At 42.2% G+C, this 12971-nt stretch overlaps 1 protein-coding gene across 5 annotated transcripts in view; it reads left to right on the forward strand.

Moving 5' to 3' along the window:
• PUS7 (pseudouridine synthase 7) overlaps positions 1–12971 on the forward strand; it is a 68811-nt gene that overhangs the window by 17160 nt on the left and 38680 nt on the right. For 4 of the 5 annotated variants that reach the window (XR_015162698.1, XM_086396952.1, XM_086396951.1 and 1 more), the window contains exons 5-7: positions 209–353; positions 6792–6903; positions 9008–9085. Coding sequence is in view for 4 of the 5 variants with exons in the window: in XM_086396952.1 (XP_086253078.1) it covers positions 209–353; positions 6792–6903; positions 9008–9085 (335 nt within the window). In the remaining variant the exon portion in view is untranslated. Of the gene's footprint in view, positions 1–208; positions 354–1735; positions 2180–6791; positions 6904–9007; positions 9086–12971 lie in introns of those variants that run through there. The other variant, XM_086396955.1, reaches the window with a different exon arrangement.

A 12971-nucleotide genomic window follows, 5' to 3' on the forward strand; every position in this document is an offset into this window, starting at 1 on the left:
AATCACTTTCCTCTACACCTGAAACATTGTAAATCAACTATACTTCAATAAAAAAATAATTAAAGAAAAAAAAGTTCTGAAATTGTACCCTTCTACTTTGGTTACTTTATATCATTATTAAGATAAGTAGTGTTTTTACTAATTCTTTAGTATTATTTCCTTTATTTAATGTTTGTTAAATTAGTATCATTATCTGTGTTTTTAATAGGTCATTGAGGACACCAAAGAGAAAAGAACCATCATCCATCAGGCAATTAAATCTCTGTTTCCAGGATTAGAGACAAAAACAGAAGACAGAGAAGGGAAGAAATATATAGTAGCCTATCATGCAGCTGGAAAAAAGGCTCTGGCAAGTAAGTGGGCTTGTGACCTGGCGTTTCTTCTGCCTCCTCATTCTCCCTGCCTGTTCACACTCAAGGGTCGTTTTGCAGTTGTTCCGAGATGGATATTGACCATATCATTCCTTCAAAGAAGGTGAACAGTCTTTCAGATGCTAAAACAGTCCTGCATCTGAAATCACGGTTACACAGTCACGTGTCTGGTAAACGGGGCAGTAGGTCTTACATGTGAGTACGGATTTGCAGTAATGACAGTGGTGCCAGAGAGAGTCTTACATAATTTAATACATTCCCTAAAGAGCAGAGCAGGCCGAGCCGTAAGCCAAGAAGAAGACAGAAGAATATTGCTCATTCTGTCCTCTTAATGGAGGTAAGAAAGCTTTCAGGTGAACAGAAACTGCTTGTCACCTCTCCCAGTGGCATATTCTGCAAAGTCCCTATATTGACAGTGCCGCTGCTTTCCAATTGTGAGTACCTTGTTGACTACACATAAAAAACATGGAATATATTAAAAAAAAAAAAAAAGGAATATATAGAAAACCACCCCTTCACCCAAGCCCATATTTCACTGGGTAGCATTTATTTGAAGTGGGTGTGTTGTCAGTGAACCCTGTTTATTTATGTTCTATGTTCTACAGCCACGAAAATAACTATTTGCATATAACCTTAAGAAATATTGGATGATAATTTTTCTTCTTTTATCTGTCAGATCAGTAGATAAAATTTTTATGAAAATTACAAAAGGGAAAATTCCTCACCTCCTCCGCGACCGTTGATGACACCTGTTAGTGAAGAGTTACTTCTAGGTATATTTGTTGGAGTAAAACTCCACAATTGTTATATAACAGAAGATTGTCCAAACCATCAGTGCTTTGTCAGTATTCTCTTGGGATAACCCTGTGAGTGGATGAAGCCTTAATTGTCTATAACTGTGGTTCTAGTGAAAGGAGAGGATGTGAGAAAAATGGGAGCAGAAATAAGATTTAGCTGTGCCTGAGAAAACCATGTCATCAAGTCAGTAGATCTGGATAGTGATATAGAAGTGAGAATCCTTGAGCAGTGGGGAGGAGAAAGTGGAGGTTGGAGGTCGCTTCACAGCAGATAACCAGAAAGGGCAGGGAGAGGATGTGTTCTGGGACTGCTTGAGGGCATGAGTTGTTAATCACTTCTCAGTTCAGAGGCTCATGGCTTGAGTGCTCTATGTTTCTTTGATGTCTGAGTGACAGTATAACATATCACCTTGAAAGCTGTTCTGCAGCCAGGGTTGTCTAGGAGGATTAAGCCCAGTGAGGAGCGACGTGAGTGACTGTTTTTTCCATTCTCCCACTTATCTAGCAGTGGAGGAGAGGTGAATTCCTGCATAGATGATTTGCTGCATTCACTCTTAATTCTCTCAGGAACCCGGGTTGAGAAGGGCTGCTGTGGAGAAGTTCCTTGGAGAGAAGAGGCAGTCCTCATCGGTCAGCCACCTTTTTGCAAAGGCAGGAGGAAGAGGCAGGGTCTTGTTCTGACAACTGTGGTCCTGAGGAAGCAGATTGGAAAAGGCGAAGCCTGTGTTTCTCAGACTGGTTGCTTCTTGGAAATGGTTGCTCCTCCTTGGAGGCAGCCAAGTTTTGTGATCTTGGTATTTGCAGGCCACACTTGAGGCCAGCAGTTTGCCCCTCAAGTGAGTGGTGCCGGATCCCTGGTGTTCTGTGTTTATCCACCTTTTCTGTGCTTAGGCCACACCACGCCTTCCTTTTTTTCCCCCTCAAATAAAAAATTTCCTTAAGGTTTACCAAGTGAGGTACTGAGCTGTGTGACATGAACCACCCCTTTCCCATCTCACATCTTCAATAAAATATTAATTTCTCACTATGAAAAAGAAGCATGAAGCAGGTCCAGTTGAATCAGTGTGTGGACGAAAATTGGGCCCTTTTGGGCTTGAGGGGCTGTGGCATTTATTCAGAGATGGACTAGAGGCCTGCTCTCTGCATGTTCTCTACCACCTCCTCAGAGGCCCGACTGGCACTGGAGAGCCCGTGAGCATCTCCAGGTCTGGCCCGCACCTGCGAGCTGGGGGCCACTTCAAGTAGGCAACACTGGGAACGTAGGGAGAGCTGGTGTCTGGAGACGGCAGTTCTTGCCTGTACAGACAGAACCCAGAAACAGTGACAGCTCGTCCTCCTAGGGCACCTCGCCTGGCATTTGAACAGATTAGCTTTTAAAGCCTCATTGCAAAGCTAAGTTGGAATGTTTTGAGCTCCCTTACTACCAAACCCTGACGTAAGTTGTTATTGGTGGGTCATGCACCATGTAGCAGGTTTGCAACATTCGTAACCTCAGATAAGCCACACAGCCTAAAATACAGGCGTGATAGATTCTAAATCATGGTAGCCAAACACAAATTATTGATACCAGGTCTTTTAACCCTAATGTTATTTGGTGTGTTAATCCAATCTGATAGGGCACATCGATTTATCTACCAAAGTGTACTTATGGTATTTTTCTGAAAATACTGTATAATTATCATACACCATGTACTCAGGTAAATTAACTTATATTTTGAAATAAATAGTGTACATCTCCAAAAAACTTTTTAAAGACTCAAGTTTAAAAAAAATTTTTTTTTCGCCATGTACTATCTAGAGATAATCCATTCTATGTGAAATTAATGGTTTCCAGGGGCATACCTTGGAGAAGGCAATGGCACCCCACTCCAGTACTCTTGCCTGGAAAATCCCATGGATGGAGGAGCCTGGTAGGCTGCAGACCATGGGGTCGTGAAGAGTCGGACACGACTGACCGACTTCACTTTCACTTTTCCCTTTCATGCATTGGAGAAGGAAATGGCAACCCACTCCAGTGTTCTTGCCTGGAGAATCCCAGGGACAGGGGAGCCTGGTGGGCCGCCGTCTATGGGGTCGCACAGAGTCGGACACGACTGAAGCGACTTAGCAGCAGCAGCAGCAGCAGGGGCATACCTGTATCTAGGAGTCTGCAGAGACTAAGGAGGAAGAGCCAGACAGATAAAAAGTTCGTTTTCTGGGAGAGATTGCTGTTACGGAATCCATAGGAAGGGGGGATTTCAGTGATGGAGTGATTAGCCATGGAAAATATTACACACAAGTCCAGCAAGATAAGAACTCTGAAACACATCCACCGATTTTTAGGATCTTGGGGATCATTGGCATCTTTGCCAGAGCAGTTTTATTGGACACCAGTTCACACAGTAGGTTAGGATGGAAGATAATAAATCCGCCATAAAGATAAGGACAAAGAAAAGGAACATGCTTAAGGAGAGGGAGACGTAGGTTTGACTAAAATGCAAGAGCCAGCCCTGAGCATATTGATATATTGAAGGGGAAGAGCCGATGGAGAGGGAGCTGGGTGATGGTGGCTGGAGCAGGACCCCAGAGGAAGCTGCAGGGTGGGTGTGCAGGGGTGCAGCAGGGTAAATTGTCTTGAATGAGAAGGAAAGAATGTTCTGCATGCTACCCATCCTGTCGTCTTTCTTGAGCTACAAACGTTTTTCCTTCTTTATTCATGTGGATCTCTGCTCAATACAGGAATCTTCCTGAATGTAGTTTTCTTTTTTTATCTGGATTCTGTTTCTCCTCTCCCTGGGGCTGCAGTATCAGACCATCAGAAGGTTGCTTCCTAGCCTGAGAATTCGTTGCTTTTGCATTTTAAGTCAGCGTGTCTCAAAAATGTGTGAAAGTTATTTTAAATTCACTTAAATTGCTACCTAGCATTCCAAGGATTTGGAGTTTTATAAAGTCAAACAAATCGCCCAAAGGAAATTGAGACTCACTGATTTTCCATTACTCAAAACATTTCCAGTTAATAAATACATATGCTTATTAACAGTTTGTGTACTGAGTGCACTTAGAAAAAGAAACCTTGTATGTTATTTACCGAGGAGATAATTGAATGCATGCTCACTGCTTGGATTTGCTAATAAGATGCATGTTTGTGAGCCAAACTCATATCGGTTGTCATGGTTTCTCGTAAGGTGTAATAGCACTTAGTGTTTTAGTCTTGTGGTTTCATTTGTTTCTTGTCACTAGATATACCGAAAATGGAGCTTACACTTCATCAGCTTTTATCACAAAATTTTTGTAAAGTTTTTATTATGGACATTTTCAAACATGCAGATAAGTAAAGGAACTAGTATATTGAACCTCTGTGTACCATCAGCCATCTTCAGTATTATTAACATTTTGTTGTTGAATCTGTTCCTCCCACTTTTTTTCCCTTCTTGAGATGTTTTTAAAGAAAATCCTATGTAGTACTTCATTTCACATGTAACTACTTCAGCATATATCTGATAGAAAAGGACTAAAGCCCTAAACCATTATCACCTCCTGACAAAATCAGTAATAGTTTCTTAATATCTCATACCCAGTGCATGTTCAGTTTTCCCCTCATTGTTTCAGAAATGCCTTTTGCATACAGAGGACTCGTTTAAATCATGATACAGAGAAGGTCAGAACATTGCATTCAACGAATGTCTCTTCAACTTCTTTTTATCTATTGGTTTGAAAAGGGTTTTCCATAATTTTTGTATTTTTTTTAAATAATAAAATCAGTGCAGGAAATTCATGAACACAGAAAAGCACAATACAAAACAGTCATCACGTGCAGCCTCAACAACCGAAAGATAATTACGAATAGTGTTCTGGTACACGTCCTCCCATTTTTAAGAAAACAAATCTCTGGATGGGGAGGCATTTTGCCTCTAGTCTCACACCTTTTGCTATGTCCCGTGGGCACAGACAGTGCAGCTTTGAGGATCAATGAACAGGCCACTGTGAGGGCATAGACAGGGAGGCTTGAACCTGTCGGTGAGTTTTCTGCTTGTTCACTGTTTGCCTCTGCGACATTCCATTGTTAATGTCTAAATCGCTGTCAACCCACCACATAACCACCAGATGCTGTAGGAGTTCCTCGGTAGCAACTTCCCATGTGATCATTTGCATGTTCACTTCTAAAGCACTTTAATGTTATTATAAATTAAATACTGCTCTCTTGTGCTCTTTATGCTGTGCATTTGGACAGAGGTCAGAACTGCAGCAGGTAAGAGCGGTTGGCGTTTCATGTAGGGAAAATGAAACGCCAATGAATTTTGTCACAAGTACTAAGTATAGACAACTTTGCTTAAATGGAGGGAGCTGGAAGGAAAACCAAAAATAGTATCCCTGTTCACAATTTCCTGAGGATGAGTTGTAAGGAATTCACACCAAGAACCAAAGAAATACTTGCAGTGCTTTTTCTGTAATATTTTAAGCATACATGCTGTGGCAGTTTTCCAAATGGCTTAAGTGGTCAGGTTGTTCTTTACATTGTAGCTTATATAACTAACCTGTCAAGCAATGCTTTTTGCCTTGGCAAAGGCAGGTGTATAAGTAACTTTAGTACCAGGAGTTTCTTGTGTCTCTAAAGATGAAGAATTCATGAGTTCATGCTAAAGGGTTATTTTAGGCACAAAGAAAAAGGAACATTTCTAAAAGACAAAGACTTTTCTAGGGATTGTGTGAAATATTTTTTCACAGTCTGTTTCTTTCAACGAGTTAGAGAAATGAAGTGAGTTAGATGCATTGTCAATAGCAGCTGCATCTGTGTGTCACATGAGACTCATGGACATTCTTGTACAACATCTGGGAAGTGCAGTTGTGGCTTACACATTTTTCCCAAAGTGTTGATTTTTCAGAACACCTTTCAGCAATGAAGTCTAAATCTTGATGTTGTTTGAATAGATGTTTCTAGTAGTATAATTTAAATGTTTAAAAGAACAGCTGTAAAGTCAGATTCTCCAAAGTCTTGAAATGTTTGTCAGTTTCTAAAAAGTTGAACAGTTGAAGTAGCAATGGCTCAGATTTTTAAAGTCTCCTCTTGCCCGAAGATTGACAGTTAGGTATTGAATGCCAGCTTCTCTCTCTGTCTGGAGACCTTTGTAAATGACCTAGTGTTACCTAAACTTCTGTGACAGAAGTGGCCTTTGGAAAGTCTCACCGTGTCACCAAGCCAGCTTGTTGCAGGAACACCTAACTGGCGAGACAAGGCAAGGTTTGTGGGTTCCTCCATGACTGCTGGTGCCCCCCTGGCCTGCTTACATTCTGGAGAGCCTGTTGATCCCCTTTCAGATACCTGTTTATCAACTAAACCAGGGGATGGTTGGACTCCTCTGTGTTTCTGTATGTGAAGATTGTTCATTAGGTTTAATGACTTGTCATATGACCTGTACTTCTCGCTTTTGATTTCAAATAGAGACAGATAAGTATGCAATCAGATAATTTAATAATGCCTGTGGTCCACACAGCTATAACCATCTAACCTGTGTTTCTTGTCAGTCTGGATCTGATTTCTCGCTCAAGGATTCTCTAGCAAAAATGATCTTGTAGAGTTTCATGAGGAAAACATTCAGCTAACATTTATTATGGTGTACATAACATTTAACTTTTTTTTTTTAAGATCCAAGGAAACATTCTTGGCCAAAATCTAGAGGAAGTTACTGTCACTTTGTACTGTACAAAGAAAACAAAGACACCATGGATGCTATTAATCTGTTGTCCAAATATTTAAGGTTAGTATCTTGTTCTTGTGCCTACGCAAAATCAAAACACAGAAACGTCTTTTTCTTTCCATGCTGATGAAAAGGGAATGGGAAAATAGGCACACAGGTAGCAAACGTACCTCCCAGTTACAGTCTTTTTTATTGTTTTGGCTGTGCCTTGTGGCCTGTGGGATCCTAGTTCCCCGACCAGGGATTGAAACTGGGACACAGCAGTGAAAGTCCTGAGTCCTAACCACTGGACTGCCAGGGAATTCCCAATTTTAGTTTTTGTAGGCAGTAGTTGAATTAATTTCTTTTAACCTCCTTGCATATGGTCAGTGATTCAAAAATGACAATTCTCTAACTAAATGGTTACATATAGTTGAGAGTTACTAGTCCATCCAGCTACAGTAAAAATTAATTGGACTTCCCTGCTGATCCAGTGGTTAAGAATCCGCCTGCCAGCGTAGGGGTCACAGGTTTGATCCCTGGTCCGGGAAGATCCCACATACCACAGAGCAACTAAGCCCCTGCACCTCAACCTCAACTGTTGAGCCTGTGCTCTAGAGCTCAAGAGCTGCAACTGCTGAGCCCCAGTGCTGCAGCTGCGGAAGCCCACATGCCCTAGAGCCCGTGCTCTGCAGTAAGAGAAGCCACCAGTCAGAAGCCTGCACACCACAGCTAGAAAGTAGCCCCTGCTCGCAGCAACTAGAGAAAGCCCACTTGCAGCAGTGAAGACTCAGCACAGCCAAAAACAAATATTTAGGGAAAAAAGAAAAATTAACTGTCTCCCCTGAAAACTCATACTTTGATGTGGTTGCAGAAGTTTGCTGCTAAATCTGAGTTCTGAACTCCTAGAAATCAACTGGACTGGAAACCTGAGACCAGTCAGATTTTCTCATAGGAATGCAATTGTAATAGAATTTGGGTCTCTAAGGATGGGCCAGGTTGCTGTTTTATTTTCAGAAATGGATTCAGGTACCAGAGCAAATCTGTACACAGTGGAAATGTACTTTCTGATATGTGTTTAACCTGGTTTAAACATAGTACATACTGTGATAGTTTGCTCTGACAGCCTTAACAAGATGCTGTGAAGCGAGTGGCTTCAGTAACAGCCCTTCGTTTTCCTGGTTGTGGGGGCGGGAAGCCCCCAGCTGCGGGCGCTGGCAGATTCGGTTGTTGGCTGAGGCCTTTGCCTGTTGCAGGTGGCCGCTGCCTCTGTGCCCATGGTCTTGCCTCTGAGTGTGTGTGTCCCAGAGGCCTCTGTGAGGCCAGGTTTCCTCTTCTTATACCAGGACACAAGTCTAATCGAATGAGGGCCTCGTTTTAACTAATAACCTCTTTTATGGCTCTGGCTCCAAATCCTGTTGGGTTAGGAGCTATTGGGAGTCAGCCTCAATACAGAAATTTTAGGGGAGTGCAGTTCATCCCATAGGACACGGTACCTAATAAAGCAGCATTTTATTTACTGCTAGCTTTCTCTCTCATCTTGTCTGTCCCTGAACCCCGGGAAGAAGACAGTTCCAATGAAAGAGTAAACGGTTGGGAAGGGAGTTCCTCTGAGATCTGGATTGCTCAGAGTTCAAAAATCCTTCCTGTTTCTCTCCTATTCATGTGGAACAGTTTTTATTAAATTCTTCTTAGTTATCTAGCTTACTTGTATCTTCATATTAAAACTATTCTGTTCCCTGTTGTAGCATTTGGCTTTATACAAAGAAATAGCATGTATTTGTGGAAAATTCATATAATATTAACTTTTGGAAATTGAAAATACAAAATTTTTGAAGTGATACATGGTAGATCTAGGATGGATAGTTCTTTACCTTCAGTTATGTAATTATATGAATTGCATGAAATCAGCAGGAAATTTGTTGAATGTGTCAGAAATTTCCTTTTCTGACACATTCCAAGTCACACAGAGCTAAGGAGGGAATTGTCCAGGCATCATTTAGTTTCTTAGCTTTTAAGAAATACTAATTTATGTTTTCCTGGATATATTTTTAAATGAAGTTTCTCCTTACTTTTCTTTTACTCTGTTACTATTTTAAGTATATTTATTTTAAATCTTAAATTATGAGAAGCGTAATTTCCTAACAGTATGTGACTTTGTATGGTTTTGTTTTTGCCTCATCAGAGTCAAGCCAAACATATTCTCCTACATGGGAACCAAAGATAAAAGAGCCATAACCGTTCAGGAGATTGCTGTTCTCAAGTAAGTAGGAGTACATACTGGGGTTCGTTCTGTAAAAATCCTAGCACTGTATCTCCAAGTTCGAGGATTTGCTTTGTGGGGTTTACCTCTTCCGTCTTTAGATAGTGCCTCTGTCTGTTCAAAAAACTGCTTTTCTGTTTGTTTCTTTTCTTCTTGCTTATCTGCATTCCCTAATGTTTTCGCAGCAAGCTGGTATTATTTACGTCATTTTTAAAGGATTTGTGTGGTTGATAGAACCAAGAGAATATGTGCTTCTGTATCTTTTGTCTCTCTTATTCATTGATTGTTAAATATAAGTTATTTAAAGTTTAATTACAAAACAGTGAAGAGCCCTTTTGTTATACACAAGATCTGCAGAGGAAAAGGTGGTCTTTGCTTTTGAAGTAACTATAATGGAGCAGGCAGGTGAATCAGAACTTACACACAGTGATGTAAATGCTAGAATAGAGGTGTATTTGGGGTGTTAGGGAAGACCTGCTAACAAAGTCTGGCACTCACTGTGGGGGCAGGCCAGGGAGGCTTTCACAGAAAATGGGATGCGCGGGGGTTTTTCTTTGTTTAGTTTGGCTGTGCCACTCGGCTTGTGAGATCCTAGTTCCCAACCAGGGACCAAACCCAAGCCCTCAGCGGTGGAAATGTGGAGTCTAACCACTGGACCACCAGGGAATCCCAGTTTTAATCTAGACTGGGCTTCTCTGCCTCTTCACTGCTGACACTTTGGGCTGGATAATTCCTTGTTGAAGGGGCCATACTGTGCACTCTAGGATGCTCAGCAGCAGCCCTGGTCTCTCTCTACCATAGGATTTCAGTAATTTCCCCCTATTCATGTCAGCACTGTGACAGACAAAAATGTTTCCAGACCTTGCTAAATGTCTCTCGAAGAACAGAATAGCCCTGGTTGAGAACCACTGGTCTAGATTCTAGAAGAATGGGTGGCCAGACAGACTCAGGTGTCCATCCTCGATTCTAGAAAGCCGGGCGGTCAGACAGGCTCAGGTGTCCTTGCTTACGCACCCCTGAGGTGGGGATGGTGGGGGGAAGAAGTAACGGGGCAGGAAGAAATGGGGGTTGCAGGTGCTTGTCATGAGTGCGGTGATGGTTTCACAGGCTTATTCGCGTGTTAAGATGTGTACATTTTGCATATGTACAGTTTATTGTTGTTGTTCAGGCACCCAGTCCTGTCTGACTCTTTGTGACCCCATGGACTGCAGCACCCCAGGCCTCCCCGTCCCTCACCATCTCCTGAAGTTTTCCCTAGTTCCTGTCCATTGCATCAGTGATGCCATTCAGCCATCTCCTCCTCCGACGCTCTCTTCTCCTTCTGCCTTCAATCTTTCCCAGCATCAGGGACTTTTCTAATGAGTCGGCCGTTCTCATCAGATGACCAAAATACTGGAGCTTCAGCTTCAGCATCAGTCTTTCCTATGAGTTTTCAAGGTTGATTTCCTTTAGGATCGATTGACTGGTTTGATCTCCTTGCTGTCCAAGGGATTTTCAGGAGTATTCTCCAGCACCACAGTTTGAAGGCATCAATTCTTTGGCGTTCTGCCTTTACTGTTGTGCCTTTACTCGCACAACCATACATGACCACTGGGAAGACCAAACCCTTGTCTGTACGGACCTTTGTCAGCAGAGTAATGTCTCTGCTTTTCAACACACTATCTAGGTTTGTCATTGCTTTTCTGCCAAGAAGCAGTAGTCTTCTAATTTCATGGCTGCAGTCACCATCCACAGTGATTTTAGAGCCCAAGAAGAAGAAATCGGTCACTTTCACTTCTGCCCTTTCCCCTTCTATTTGCCATGAAGTGATGGGCCCAGATGGCATGATCTTAGTTTTTTTAATATTTAGTTTTAAGCCAGCTTTTTCGCTCTCCTCCTTCACCCTCAGCAAGAGGCTCTTTATTTCCTCTTTGCTTTCTGCCATTAGAGTGGTATCATCCTCATATTTGAGGTTGTTGATGTTTCTCCTGCCGATCTTGTTTCCAGCTTGTAACTCATCCAGTCTGGCATTTTAGTTTACCCACTTGTTAATTCTAAAGTCATCTATGCTTGCTATCCCCACTCTAAGGCATGTATGTGCTTGTAATTCCGCTGTCTTTTCATAAAGAAGTTGAGGTAGCACCTCCTCTTCGCCTCCCAGTCCCCTGCCATTTGGCTCCCCTCCCACCTTCTGATTCATTTGAGATAGTGTCAGGATTGAGTTCCCAATTGCATCCTAGTGGATTTTCCAGCCCTTCTCTTCCTTGACCTTGGACCCTGGGCATGAGGTCGTGGTAAAGGCATAAAGGCAGGTCAAGAACATCTGCTGTCTACAGTACGACTTCACTAGCAGTGGTGTGCGCGGTGCCGTGTCTGGGGCAGAGCGGGAGGTGACGCCTGAAGATGCTGGCACTCCCACCTGTTGCCCTGGTCTCTTTGTACCTGAGATGCGTGGAATGTGGGGTCATCTGCTGAGAGTGGAAGGGGATGGGAGTGGGAAAGGGAACTTGAAAAGAGTGGGAAGATTTGATAGCCTGTGTGGGTGATGGGCTGGTCAGCAGCTCCTGAGAGCAGGGGACTGGCAGTGGCTCAAGGGGTCAGCCTTTCCCATACTCTGGATATGGGGCATAGAAGGTTCTTGCCTTCTCTTTGGTGTCCACCACAGTTGTACTTCTTCAGATTGCCTTGTTCACGGCTTGATGTATTTTTTGTGGAAGAGTTTTTTTTCCTTAGTTTTCTTTAGTTTATTTCCTAAAACTAAAATATTTGCATAAAGTGTGTTTTTTATTGCAAACAGTAAATGATGTACATTTTTCCCTGTTAGCATGTAGCAAAAGATATTAAAATATGTTGTTGTTCTTCCATCGCTAAGTCATGTCCAACTGTTTGCAACACCATGATCTGCAGCACACCAGGCTTCCCTGTCCTTCACTGTCTGCCTGAGTTTGCTTAAACTCATGCCCATTGAGTCAGTGATACCGTCCAACCATCTCATCCTCTGTCGCCCCCTTCTCCTCTTGCCCTCAATCTTTCCCAGCCTCAGGGTCTTTTCCAGTGTATCCTAATTTATGAGCTGTTACTCTGTTTTTTAATTTTACATGGTTTTCCATTTCTTGCTATTATAAGCAGTTCCATGATGGACATATTGATAGCTAAATCTTGGCACACATCTGTGATAACTTCATTAAGATAAGCTTAGCAAAAAAAAAAAAAAAAAAACACAGAAGATAAACTTGGAGTAGAATGTGAAATTCTAGGTGTTAGGTTTTTGATCCAGAGTTTAATTGCCCTGTAGAAAGGTGGTACCAGTTTATCACCTTGATTCTTCTTCAGAATCCCTCCTGACACATTTTAATCTTAAAAAAAAATTATTTACTAATATTGAGTGTCAAAACAGGGCATCTCCTTATTTTGTGTTGCATTTATGATGTGACGTCTTCGAAGAATGAAGGTATTCTTCATTAGTCAGCCACCAGGTGTCATACTTGATCACACTGCGACTCTGTCTTCATAGACCTTTGCTGCCTTTATCGTCTTCCTGTTGACTTAGTAAGAAACCATATTAAACACCTAAACGTTAGCCTTTGGAAAGCACATAGCACTTATCTCACGGATGCAGGCTACACCCTTCGTTTGCTTAATGGATATGTGGGGCCGAGTGGATTGGCCTTTCCCGTGAGAACTGGTAGACAGGATAAACCCACTCTGCCACGCAAGGATTTTAATTACTGCTGAATTGATTAGTGTTTGGGATAAGCAGTTTCTCAGCTTCATGTAACTCTCCAAAGTCGCCTAGTAGTTTTCACAGGATCTCAAGCAGGAACAGCCTCATTCAGCATGATTTGTTTCTCTTCCTGCCTCTTCCTGCCAGTCTCCTTTCTGAGCCTGGGCCAGTGTTTCCCTTGCT

This window comes from Bos grunniens, chromosome 4 (assembly GCF_055505025.1).
Source record: "Bos grunniens cultivar Pamir isolate PY7600 chromosome 4, Bosgru_T2T1.0, whole genome shotgun sequence".
NCBI classification, from domain to species: domain Eukaryota; kingdom Metazoa; phylum Chordata; class Mammalia; order Artiodactyla; family Bovidae; genus Bos; species Bos grunniens.